This window comes from Bos indicus, chromosome 9 (genome assembly GCF_029378745.1).
Source record: "Bos indicus isolate NIAB-ARS_2022 breed Sahiwal x Tharparkar chromosome 9, NIAB-ARS_B.indTharparkar_mat_pri_1.0, whole genome shotgun sequence".
In the NCBI taxonomy this organism is placed as follows: domain Eukaryota; kingdom Metazoa; phylum Chordata; class Mammalia; order Artiodactyla; family Bovidae; genus Bos; species Bos indicus.
The window spans coordinates 81,977,126-81,990,580 of record NC_091768.1 but is presented as its reverse complement, the minus strand read 5'-3'; the positions used below and the strand labels follow the sequence as shown (position 1 = coordinate 81,990,580).

Genomic DNA, 13,455 nt, shown 5'->3' with positions numbered 1-13,455 from the left:
TTTAAGAAGGGAATAGTACTTTTAATTATTTTTTTTTAAAGTTGCTCAGTCATGTCCGACTCTTTGCGACCCCATGGACTGTAGCCTACCAGGCTCCTCTGTCCACAGGATTTTCCAGGCAATAGTACTGGAGTGCATTGCCATTTCCTTACAGAAGCCTAATGATTCCACCAAATATAAAACGCATGAAGTATTACTGGCAAACTTCATTTGTAAAAAGCGTTTTTCTTAAAGTCTCACCATAAGTACAGTAAGAGTGATATACAATTGGTAATTATGACACTAAGACTGTCACTGCAACGTAAAACAGCAGCCACTAATGAACTAAAATTGCTCTTGTATTCTCCATCCAAAATTTATTCTGTAATAATCTATGTGGGAAAAGAATCTGAAAAAGAGATAGATATATGTATAACTGAATCACTTTGCTGTACATCTGCAACTATGTTCCAATATAAAATAAATAATTTTTTTAAAACTTTATAATCACAGCCAAAAATAGAAACGTGAACTATAAGTCATTCTTTGACTAGCTACAAAGTCAAAAAACAGGTTTATATTGAAACATATTTTATCTAGGTTTATTGTCATGCCATATTCTTACAATTTTAATAAAAGCAGCAAATAATAGAGGAAGAAGAAAATTTTATTTATTACAGCAGATTCCCCAGATCAGCAGAACTCACAGAGCATTGGTCAAGCTGTCTTTGGAGCCCTTCGGCATCTCCTTGGACAGCCTGCTCTTTCATTAAGAAGTCTTTCACACCATCCATCCACTTCTCAATGACTTTCGAATCAGCCTAGATCGAACACAATAACAAAGGGGGATATTACTCAGTGACATTCAACCTACTACATCTCAAGATCTACTGCTACAGGAGAAAAGGCAACTTTTCAAAACTTTGATAGCATCATTTTCATTTATTTTCTTTAAAAAAAAAAACTTCCAACATTGAAAATAATTATTTCCTTCATTGTCGCCTAAAATCCTCATGAGATGATATCTTGGTGATCATTCTAAAAATTTCAAAATGTCCTCCAGTGAACAAAGCTATCTTGCTTAATAATGAGCTATATCTAAGATTAAAAATTCAAATTAAAGGGAGAAATGCTTTTCTAGGTATAATCAGCTTTAAAAAATCTCTTTCTTATATAATTTAGCACTATTTTCTCCTTAAGTTATCTATTCAAAGCAGGATTTGAAAAACAGCACAGTGGAGGGAGTCCAGTAGACTGCTCTTAGTTCTGTTACTGGTGCTTTGTTATCTAAGAACCCCGTATGGTCCACTACCCAGCACCATGCCTTCATCCAGCACTTACTAAGCACTCACTGTTATCCAGTTCCTGCGTGTGGTGCTGGGGAAATGAGAAAGCAAACATTTTGCAGAAAGAATGAGACTTCAGAGACGTAGTAACATTGGAACTGGACCTTAAAGAATGCAAATAACTAGGTCCAACTTCAGCTCCAAAACTACATTAAAGTGACGGTCATTTCTTTCCAGGTGCCCATTCATCACTGGTCAGTACGACTTGTTCCTTTCCTTGTACCTTCCTCAATTATTTGTTTCTTGTTCCTCCCTCCTCTCCAGGAATGGAGATAAATTAACTATCTTATTCAAAAATAACCTTCAGGCTGGAAAGCAGCCACTATGTCTTCCCTTAGTTTTTTAGTGGTTATAAACTCATAATTCATGCTGTAATGTCTCTGGAACATGATACTCAGATACTGTTCTCAACACCCTGATCAACATGCTCTGGTAATTACATCAACTTTTTAACATATTTAAGTATGCCATAAAGAACCAATTACTCTCATCCTTAAAATACTGGAATGAATGACAAAGAGGGAACCTAAGTGGTATTTCAGTTATAGTTAGTAAATTCAGAAAATGTCATCTAAATTTTTTTTGTTTTATTTTTCTTATTGTAGAGTTGCATTTTGTTTCCTTTACAAAAATTTTTATAGATATATATTATTCATAATATTATGGTTAGCTAAAACTCCAAAATTTCCATAATGACCTCAAAAGGATATTTTCCCTACCCTATATTGTTTAATTAATTTCTGTAATAAATTCAGAACTTGAAATTTACAAATATCAACAATATTTAACAATACTACTTAGTAATAAAATAATAAAAAGCCAACAGAATGATTTGAATTTTTAGTCTCTCCACTTTCTTATCAGCTGCTCTTCCCAGCTTTCTCTTATCTGCAATCTGACAGTGAGGCATTGTTCTTCTGTTGGCTTGGGTTTTTTGTTGTTGTTGTTTGGTTGGGTTTGGGGGTTCTTTCCCAGGTGAAAAATAAGGCCAGTTACAGTGCCTTCCTGAGCATCCCCCCATGAGCACATCACCTCGTTCATTAGCCAACAAACTTCTCGGCTTAGTTTTCAAAACATGGGATAGCATCTAAGTAGCATTCCACTTAGGTTTTAAGGGATGTTCCCAAATACTTTACTGAAATGAAGCTTTACCCATAATGATAGTCTGTGAGCACTATTTAAGCTAAATGAGCACACATGAAATGTGAGACTATGAATCTGTATATCTAATAATCTAGTATCCTCCTCCAAAAAATAAATAAAAGAAAGCAGTACTTAAAGAAATGAGGTCTGGACAAGGCTTCTGAGTGGTATCCATGCTGATTCCTGGGGACCACCACACTCTTTCCTAAGCACAGGTAAGGTCTCTGGTCAATCATTTATCTACAGCTTTGCCAGGAATTGACATCAAGCTTAGTGCAGGTCCTTAGCTTCTAGAAAAGAATGTTCCCCCTTATTTAGGACATTCACTCATCTCCCCCTTATTTAAGACATTCACCCATCTCCATTGTCCTGGTAATTTCCTCACAAGTCGCATAATGCGACCTTGAGATCATGGGTAAAACAGCACATTACTGGGGATGTAGATTTAGGCATCAGAAGGACTGCGTGGTTTTTCCATCTAACTCATAATTCAGGCTCTAATGCACTCTCAGTAATGACCATTCTCCACTTTCCAGCTTGCAAGGTCATTCTCTGATGAAGATGGGAAGCAAAGAGGGCTTATGTGGCCGAGCCTTTCTGTCTCCTCTATTCATATTATACCACCCGGAGCAAGCATTTCTCATTCTCCTTGTCCCAAGCACAGCTTTGAAAGCCCTTTCAGTCACACTGAGCTCTTTCCCCAAGCTTCCTTTCCCTCTGCTCTTTAGCCTGTTTCTGTCACTCTTCTCATACATCCATGCTACTCTGATAATATTTTCAATCGGTGACATCTCTCTTCTTTTGGGCTGGCTTCAGCATTCATGGGTCTTATCCAAGAAGACTGCTTAGGAAGATATAGTCAGGGCAGGGTAGGGTGGGGTGTGCAAAAGATAAAAACTGCAAAAGGAAAGTATAAATACATCTATAGAGTTCATGAGGGCCTTTTTAAACTGTTCACTTAATTTGTTACCACTTTTTGCACTGTTAATCTCTAGTCTGAACTTTTTAAGAATTCAAGGCAGCATTACAGCTGTGTAACTGGGCAATTCATTAAATCGAGTTTGGAGTAAGGAAAATTGACAGTCTCCCGGGCCAAGAATTTTTGAAATTTATATGGAGGTTTTAACCACAATCAGCCTTGACTGAAGTGAGCAGCCTGAGTGATCCCTGCCATTGGTACAGAAAGGGAAGTCCTGTGCCATCAACCTCTTTCTTCTCTCCCTCCTTCAGATACACACAGACCCTTGGTAAGCACACACAATTCACATGCACACACCCATTCCTCTTCTTACAGTTACATGTGTGCATGCTCAGTCACTCAGTCGTGTAGGACTCTTTGAGATCCCACAGACTTCAGTCCGCCAAGCTCCTCTGTCCATGGTATTATTCTCCAAGCAAGAATACTGGAGTGGGTTACCATGCCCTTCTCCAGCAGATCTTCCTGACCCAGGGACAAACCAGCATCTCCTGTGGCTCCTGCATTGGCATGCAGATTCTTTACCACTGAGCCACCTGAGAAGCCCCCTTGTACAGTTAAACATGAGAAAAAAGGAAGAGGGAAGCAACAGACACCAACAACCCATGGAGACCAATGGATCATCCCAGTGATAACAAAGGGAACAGAGAGGAATCCGAAAGCTGTTTTCACTACTAAAAGTCCTGCAGGTAATCCTGACCATGCTCAGTTCTAAGGCAGTATGACCTTTGAAAAGAAAAGACCAAGGTCTGACTACCTAGCTCAGCACCTAACCAGCCACGAGACCTTGAGAAACTTCTCAGTTTCTCTTCTGGGAGCTTCCATAGCTCACCTATAAAACAGGAATAATAACAACTACTTTGCCTGACTATACTGAAAAACAGAGATGGTTTAGATTGGCTCTGGTACAGAGTAGGTTTGCAGTAAACGGTAGCTATTATTACTCAGACCTACAAAATCAAGCGCCTTATTACCAAGGTTAAGCCCACAATAGAATTACCCCTTTGGGTTCTGGTGTCTGTTCCCAACAGACACTTGGCAGAACCAGCAGCAAGAGTGAGGACATATTTGCATAAGCAGCAGTGTAAAGAGCTCAAATGCTGTCAACATCAATGCTGGCTCCATCCTATAACTGCTCAAAGTGACTGTGTGAAAGGGCTGCTGCTTTATGATCTTTCTCACCAGACCTGGCTGAATTCAGCTCAGCAGAAGGAACCCAAGTACATGAGAAAAGGCCCAAAAGAAAGGGGCCTGATAACAGCAGCTGCACAAGGCCTCTCTACCCGGTGGCTGTACTGTGTGGGAAAGGTTATGACGTCACTAAGATCACTACAGCAGCGACTTGTGTGCAGCTAAACCTGAAAGATGGAGAAGCCTTCCAATATCTCCTCTTTCCCTAGAAGAAAAATAACTGTCTTAGTCCACTTGTAGCAGATGTTTCCTGTGCTTTTAAAAAACACCGAAATCTGCTCATCTTTAAGTGAACTGTACAGATAAGAGGTTACAAAGAAAGTGAAAACGCTCAAATGAACAGTGTTTCTCTGTCCATTTAACAATCACTCAGCTGATGCCTTTATGAGTTTCTAATGTACACTAATGTGTATTTAATTTTTTTTTACCATCTCCATCCACTTGCAGAATGAATATAGGAATAGATAAATAGAGATAAAGAGAGATACTTAAACGGGGCAATTTCTAATGTTCTCTCTTCATTGGAGGGACTTCAGTTCTTTAAAGCATAACAAAAAAAATTGTTTAAATCCTAGTAAATTTCTAAACTGAATGTTATTATTTCACATGCAGAAACACACTATAAACACTAATCGAAGGTAACCATTTCTCATTCCTATTTATACTCATAAATTCTCAGTGAAATATAAAATGACTAATGCGGAAGTTATGAAAACCAAAGTATCAAATACTCCAGTTTGAAGGGGTCAAAATGCTGCACTGACCACCACGGCTCAAAAGCACTGATCTGTAAGCACTTTGGCTGAGCAACACCTGCTGCTGGGTCACAGAAGAGGAATGTGAGGTCATAAAAACAATTCCATTAAGCCTACATGTCCATCTCCCACACCCCAGCCCCTGAACCAGGGATGGAGGAAATCTGAAGCCTGGTCTCTCTGGACAGACGACAGTAAGATTCCAAGGTACACAACTACCACCCAAGATTTTATTTACAGTGAAATTCTTGGCATTTTATCTTGTTCCTCCCCCATCTGTTGGAACGTCCACAGCTTTTTAAAGAGCCAATATCTAACCCAAGCCATAGGCAAGAAGAGTTGTGAAACCAAATTTAAAACAGCAACTTAGGGCAGTATGTTTCTGTTTTCTTTGATTTATATTCATTAACCTCAAAACACTCTTGGTGCTCCCTCACTTAGTAGAGAAGGCCAGCAGTGACACTGCTACTGCATTTATTAATCTGAAACCAATGGAATTCTTAACTTTAAGATCCAAAAAGCACCAGTATTTCCTGGATTGCAGTAAAACGCATTCACAATGAGGAGAAGAAAAAAAACCCCTATGAGATCATTCTATCAGTTACGTGTTACCTAGAAAGAATTAAATCAGTTACACAGCACATTACTTTTAGAAAACGTTTACCATCCGGTTTTCACCCTGAAATGTGTTCCAGAGTAATTTCTAAACCCGGTTCTCTTGTTTCGGAGCTCCAGCACGTTCCCTTCTGCACTCCGGGTGAGAACACACAGAGTGTGCAGTGTGCATCTTTTTCCATCAGTTGAAGGGAGGGTGTGACTACACAGGTGTCCTGCCAAGGACACCCAGGCATTTAGACTTTATAACAGATCCAACCTCACTAGAGAGGTATGAACGCGTATTATGCCTGCAGGCACCTGCAAAGCAGAGCCGTTCACATCCACTTGCCTGCTACATGCCAGACAAGGTTTCTATGCTCAAAGAGCTGACGCCGTGGCAAAGGACAGACATACAGGTATCAGCCTTAATAAAAGGTGGCCTGAGATTGGGTAATTGTGAAGGTGTAAACAACATGTAGTGGAGGAAGGAATAATTAGCTGTGAGTGTGATGGTGAATAAGACCAAAGACTGCCCATAGTAGCATCTTCTTTAAGGATGAACCGAGAAAAGGAGGCTGTAAATTCCTAGCAAGTAAGTGACTTTTCCGGAAAAGGGCAATCGTCCGCTGTGTTCTTTGTGACCCACTACACCGTCTCCCCACCCGACACAGCTCACAGGAGAAGATGCAGGCAGGGCTCGAGAGCAAGGAGAGGGCAGGAGATATGAGATGCTTGAGAGCACTTTGTATTATCGTGGCAAAGACAACCAGACGCTTTCCAGAAACACAATTCTGGTATTAGTGCGACAGTGAATCCAAGAGAGAAGAGGCTGCAAGCAGGAGTCAGATTTAAACGGTAGTGGGATTATCGGGGCATCAGGTTACAGAACAGTCTCCGAACAGAAGGGGCAAAAGAGAAGGTGCAAAGAGGAGGGTGGTAAATATGAGAGTTTGTGTGGGCCTTGAGGACAGTTTCATGACTTGGAGGTGCTGTGTCCAGCCCTGTGGGACTCTATGGACTGTAGCCACAAGGCCCCTCTGTCCATGGGATTTCCCAGGCAAGAATACTGGAGTGGGCTGCCATCCCTTCCTCCAGGGGATCTTCCTGACCCAGGGATCAAACCCACATCTCTTAAGTCACCTGTATTGGCAGGCGGGTTCTTTACCACTAGCGCCACTTGGGAGGCCCATGACATGCTACAGGGGATCTTGAACAGGATGAAGGAAACCATAGGAAATACACTTGCAGCCCCTGAACTCAAAGATATTACTGCTGGTGATAGCAGTGTCTTAGGACTTTATAACATTTAATCCCCATAATTCATAAGAAACTCATGTCAGTAAAATCAATAGTAAAACTTTTTATATGTTTTAAAATATTTTGCTGCCTGGAAAGAGTGGTAGGACTTTCTGTGAGAGTTTTTTTAAAGCACCAGTCTACATTTTAAGTACAAGAATTGAGATCATTAATTTGGCAAAAAATAGATTTAAAGAATTTACAAACATATTTGAACATGACACTGTGAATAACAATGCTGGCCCCACCACTATCTATATAAAATAAACCAGCCATGTAGATATGTGAAAGGCAGGCATGTAAGAAAAACACTATTTGCCAACAAATAACAGAAAACTAAAATTGGCACATAAAAAGATACCAAGATCACCTTACAAGTATTGAAGGGATGGTAGGGAAACTATAAGTACACAGCTTTGAAAATACTCTCAAAGTTTAAATGTGCTGTGTCAATAAAAAGCATTACTATTTTGAGTAGTGAAATTGATACTCTAATCCATATTCATGCATTTGTATACCATCTATTTAAATAGACGTGATACTGAGATACAAGTAATACTGGGAGTATCAATGCAGTCCCTCATGGAGTCCCAGTATCACTTGGTTCTGTTAGTAAGGGGGAAAATGATTAGAATTAGTCATATTCATGAACTTTTCTTTCTTACTTTGAGTATGTTTATCTCCAGCAAGGATCGCTGTTACTGTTCACTGCTCCCAGGAAAGGAAATGGTATTGGGGAAGAAAAGTGAAAGCTGGTCACTCAGTCACATCCAACTCTTTGCAAACCCATGAACTGTAGCCTGCCAGGCTTTTCTGTCCACGGAATTCTTCACACAAGAGTCCTGAAGTGGGTTGCCAATTCCTTCTGCAGGAGATCCCAACCCAGGGGTTGAACCTGGATCTCCTGCATTGCAGGCAGATTCTTTACCATTTGAGCCACCAGGGAAGCTCATTGGGAAAGAAAGGGAACTTCTCAATGCTCATTCTCCGTCTCTATTACTCAATGTCTTCAATGAGCAGTATGTATGTATTTCTTACACAGTTCAAAATGCATTTGAAAAATAAACAAGTCAACCACTTTGTTCCTAAGAAACATCATCATAAATTGGCAGTGAATAGAAAACCTAGAGTACTTCACGCCTTAAAGACAAAATAGAACTTGAATGCCTAGAAAAAGACACCAGGTCAGTAAAAAAGGAAAAACAACTTTAATCTACAAGTGAATATTTATTGCAATTATCTTTAGGGAAAAAGCAAAAGTTTTCCTAAGTGAATTGTGAGTAGTTAAATAACAAGCAATTCATTCAAAGCAAATATAGGAGCAAAATGTTTTTTAGAACTGAAGAAACATATATTTCAATAAAGAAGCTGCATGTCTAGGGAATACAGACATCGCCAACAGTCTTACAGTTAGGACACAAAAAGTAAATTAAAAATTTGTAATTCACATTAAAATCTGTTAATGTAACACAAAACAACCAAAAAATCTAAGTATCCAGACACATGTGCTTGAAGTGAGTGAGACATTTTTAGTGGAAATAAAGTTGGCGTATGCTCCAACTGGGCTTCCCTGGTGGCTCAGACCGTAAAGAATTTGCTTGCAATGCAGGAGACCTGGGTTCAATCCCTATGTTGAGAAGATCCCCTGGAGAAAGGAAGGGCTACTCACTCCAGTATTCTTGCCTGGAGAATTCCATGGATAGAGGAGCCTGGCAGGCTGCAGTCCATGGGGTCACAAAGAGTCAGACACAACTGAACAACTTAAGAAAAAGAAAAGTTGGCATATGCTCCATTTGGCCTGGATTTGCAATGACAGAATTCTAGAACTCTCTTTTGTTTTCTGGAGGAATACTTATTCACTTTAAATTCCATATTAAAATATTGGCATGCATTTAGCTAACCCTAAAATAACAACAACAGACTGGTTCCAAATAGGAAAAGGAGTTCATCAAGGCTGTATATTGTCACCCTGTTTATTTAACTTCTATGCAGAGTACATCATGAGAAACGCTGGACTGGAAGAAACACAAGCTGGAATCAAGATTGCCAGGAGAAATATCAATAACCTCAGAAATGCACATGATACCACCCTTATGGCAGAAAGTGAAGAGGAACTAAAAAGCCTCTTGGTGAAAGTGAAAGTGGAGAGTGAAAAAGTTGGCTTAAAGCTCAACATTCAGAAAACTAAGATCATGGCATCTGGTCCCATCACTTCATGGGAAATAGATGGGGAAACAGTGGAAATAGTGTCAGAATTTATTTTTGGGGGGCTCCAAAATCACTGCAGATGGTGATTGCAGCCATGAAATTAAAAGACGCTTACTCCTTGGAAGGAACGTTATGACCAACCTAGATAGCATATTGAAAAGCGAGACATTACTTTGCCAACAAAGGTCCGTCTAGTCAAGGCTATGGTTTTTCCAGTGGTCATGTATGGATGTGAGAGATGGACTGTGAAGAAGGCTGAGCGCCAAAGAATTGATGCTTTTGAACTGTGGTGTTGGAGAAGACTCTTGAGAGTCCCTTGGACTGCAAGGAAATCCAACCAGTCCCTTCTAAAGGAGATTAGCCCTGGGTGTTCTTCGGAAGGACTGATGCTAAAACTGAAACTCCAGTACTTTGGCCACCTCATGCGAAGAGTTGACTCATTGGAAAAGACTCTGATGCTGGGAGGGATTGGGGGCAGGAGGAGAAGGGGACGACAGAGGATGAGATGGCTGGATGGCATCACTGATTTGATGGACGTGAGTCTGGGTGAACTCCGGGAGTTGGTGATGGACAGGGAGGCCTGGTGTGCTGCGATTCATGGGGTCGCAAAGAGTCGGACACGACTGAGCAACTGAACTAAACTGAACTGAAAATAACACATCAGGAAGTCAGAAGAGATTAACCCTTGGGTTAATCTTCACCTGTAAATTTTCCTAACTACATCTCAGAATTTATGAAAATAAAGCAATGATCTTTTGAAAAGATAGGAAATACTTTAACCAGCATTGCTCAACCTTGGCCCTGATGACATCTGGACCAGAAAATTCTTCTGTTGTGTGGGCTGTCCTGTGCATCAGCTGTAACCATGGCCTCTACCCACTAAGTTGCCAACAGAACCTACCCTTTCCCTATAGTTGTGATAACAAAAAATGTCTCCAAACGTTAAAAACATGTCCTTCTGGGGGGAAATTTACCCATGGTTGAGAACCACTGATAATCCAATACTTGGAACATAACAAAAATTTAAAATCACAAATAAGAGTAATTGTGGTTTTTAATATTGGAAAGAATGACAATTGAAGACTGGTGGCTCAGACAGGAAAGAATCTGCCTGCAAAGCAGGTACCTGGGTTCAATCCCTGGTTCTGGAAGATCTCCTGGAGAAAGGAATGGCTACCCACTCTAGTATCCTTGCTTGGAGAATTGCACGGACAGAGGAGACTGGAGGGCTGCGATGAGGTTCGCCAAGAGTCTAACACTACTGAGCAACTAACATGCACACCCACACACACACAAAGGGAAGTGGATCCACTCACAAATTTAAATAAGCCAAAAACACTGAACTACAGAAAAACACACTCCTCTTCAAAATTAATGGATTGTTCGAATGAGATCTCAGTGTAGAACTACAGCTTACACTTCAAGAAAACTAATTCCTTCCACTACGACCATACACACACAGAGCCCCTGCCATCCTTATTCTCCTGTCATGCCTTGGATCTATCTGTCCATTAGTTTCTGTGTCAAACAGCTTCCCTCATATTTCAGTGATCCCCTCTCTTGCTCATCTTCCTGGATCCTGCCCTAGACTATATCGCCTACCAGCTTCTACCACATGCTCTGATTCTAATTTTTAAAACATCATTTTCATAAGTTTTGTCTTCATTTCAATATTTCCACTTTCTTTGAAACAACTTTTATAAAAATTCTCATATATATAAGTATATGTATAAAAAAACTCTAAGTATATATATATATATATATATATATATATATATGTGCACATCTAAATCTCCTATTACTAATCTCATTTCATTCACTGAAAAATATCACTGCGTGTCTTCTCTGTGCCAGGCACTATATGAGAAGTATACCTTGGATACATCAGTAGAGAAAATAAACCACAAAAGACCGAGGTAAAGAGGCACTAAAAGTGAAAGTGAAAATCCCTCTGTTGTGTCCTACTTTTCATGACCCCATAGACTATATAGTCCATGGAATTCTCCAGGCAAGAATACTGGAGCGGGTAGCCTTTCCCTTCTCCAGGGGATCTTCCCAACCCAGAGATCGAACCCAGGTCTCCTGCATTATAGACAGATTCTTTACCAGCTGAGCCACAAAGGAAGCAAGGAGTGGGCTACAAAGAGAGTGTAATCAGGTCATCCTTCATCCCAACCTTGCCTACAAGGTGAGAAGGTAGAGAGGTTCATCCTTCCCTACCCGACCTTCATTACTTCCCTTCTTCATCCTCCTTGCAGGTGAAACTTTAAATCCTGACTGTCCCATCTGACATGGACCTTGACCAGTTTCTCCTTATATCCTCACATTATACTTTCCTCTGGAACTTTCTATCTGCCAACATTTTCAGATGGAACAAAGGATCTTGTTTCTGAATACCTCGGTTGGTAAAGAATCCACCTGCAATGCAGGAGACTCCTGTTTGATTCCTGGTTCAGGAAGATCCCCTGCTGAGTGGATAGGCTACCCACTCCAGTATTCTTGGGCTTCCCTTGCAACTCATCTGGCAAAGAATCCGCGTGCAATGCAGGAGACCTGGGTTCGATCCCTGGGTTGGGAAGATCCCCTGGAGAAGGCTACCCACTCCAATATTCTGGTCTGGAGAATTCCATGGACTGTATAGTTCATGAGGTAGCAAAGAGTCGGCTTTCACTTTCACTTTGCCGAATTTTCATGTCCCTCAAATCACCTGCTTTCCCAATCTGATACTGGTTGTTAGTAGCCTAGTTCAGGTTTTTCAAAGGTCTAAAAATGTCTGAAATCTTAACGGATCAGCTTCAAGAACTCAGCTATCTGCTACTATCCAGGCAACTTCTACCACTCTAACCGAGTCTCCACTGCAATCTAACCACCAGCTATTTCATGCGGGCTCATCTCTGAAACATTATTTTAACAATTTTAAGCAATTTTCTCTTATCTGCAAGGTCCAGTTTACTGCTACCAATAAACCTTTTTGCCAGGCAAAAGGAGATACATGTGTTTTCCAGCACCACTAAAAGTATGTCTTTGGTTGGAATTTTATATCCCATCTTAAGTACATTAACAAACATGGGACCAGAAAGAATGCAAACTGCTCAAATAATAGATATTTACTAACAATTACTACTTTACTCTGTAATAAACTAAACGCCCTAGTGGCCTTTAGATTTACCTCAAAAGTTCTGAGTTTGGGGGTAATTTCTTCAAGCAAATGCAGATCTTTGGAAACCTTGACCTTCAGTTTGTTCCACTTTCCTTGAACATCATCAAATTCTTGTTTATATGTTTTTTCTATATCTGGAGAAACATTTTTCTCCAAAGCCTTTGTTTCTTCTGCAAGTTTATGTAAGGTAGGTTTTTGATTCACCAGGATTTCATCAAGAGCCTGGAAAACAGAGTTCAAGATTAAAAATACTCATATAATCTATCTGTGAAGATATTCAATAATAATGGTTATAAACAGTCAAAATCACTTTTTAAAGAGAATTTGATCAAAAAAGAATTGTGAAAAACTCATGAAAAAAGAATGTGCCCAGTCGCTTCAGTCATGTCCAACTCTTTGAGACCCCACGGACTGAATCTTTGTGGCCATGGGTTTCCCAGGCAAGAATACTGGAGTGACCTGTCATTCCCTCCTCCAAAGGATCTTCCAGATTGGGGGATCAAATCCACATCTGCTGCATCTCCTGCATTGCTGGCAGATTCTTTACCACTGAAACACCAGGGAAGTCCCATGAAAAACCAGTAAGTATAATCAAAAAAGTCATAGCTTTCCCTATATAAGTTGTGTGTGGTTTCAAGACCATATATTGGGTTGGCCAAAAGTTCATTTGGGTTTTCCTGTAATATCTTATGGAACACCTGAACAAACATTTTGGCCAATCCAACATTCTCTGCACTAAAAACTAACAGAACAACAGGCCCAATGAGGGCCCAGTGTGCAAGGCTCGATGGGGAATCAGTTATA

At 40.3% G+C, this 13,455-nt stretch overlaps 1 protein-coding gene across 10 annotated transcripts in view; it reads right to left on the bottom strand.

Annotated features, from left to right (window-relative positions):
- UTRN (utrophin) overlaps positions 1–13,455 on the bottom strand; it is a 557,788-nt gene that overhangs the window by 371,899 nt on the left and 172,434 nt on the right. For all 10 annotated transcript variants that reach the window (XM_070795583.1, XM_070795587.1, XM_070795585.1 and 7 more), the window contains 2 exons: positions 12,661–12,873; positions 687–800 (listed from right to left, as the gene is read on the bottom strand). In XM_070795583.1, coding sequence (XP_070651684.1) covers positions 687–800; positions 12,661–12,873 — 327 coding nt within the window. The remainder of the gene's footprint in view (positions 1–686; positions 801–12,660; positions 12,874–13,455) is intronic.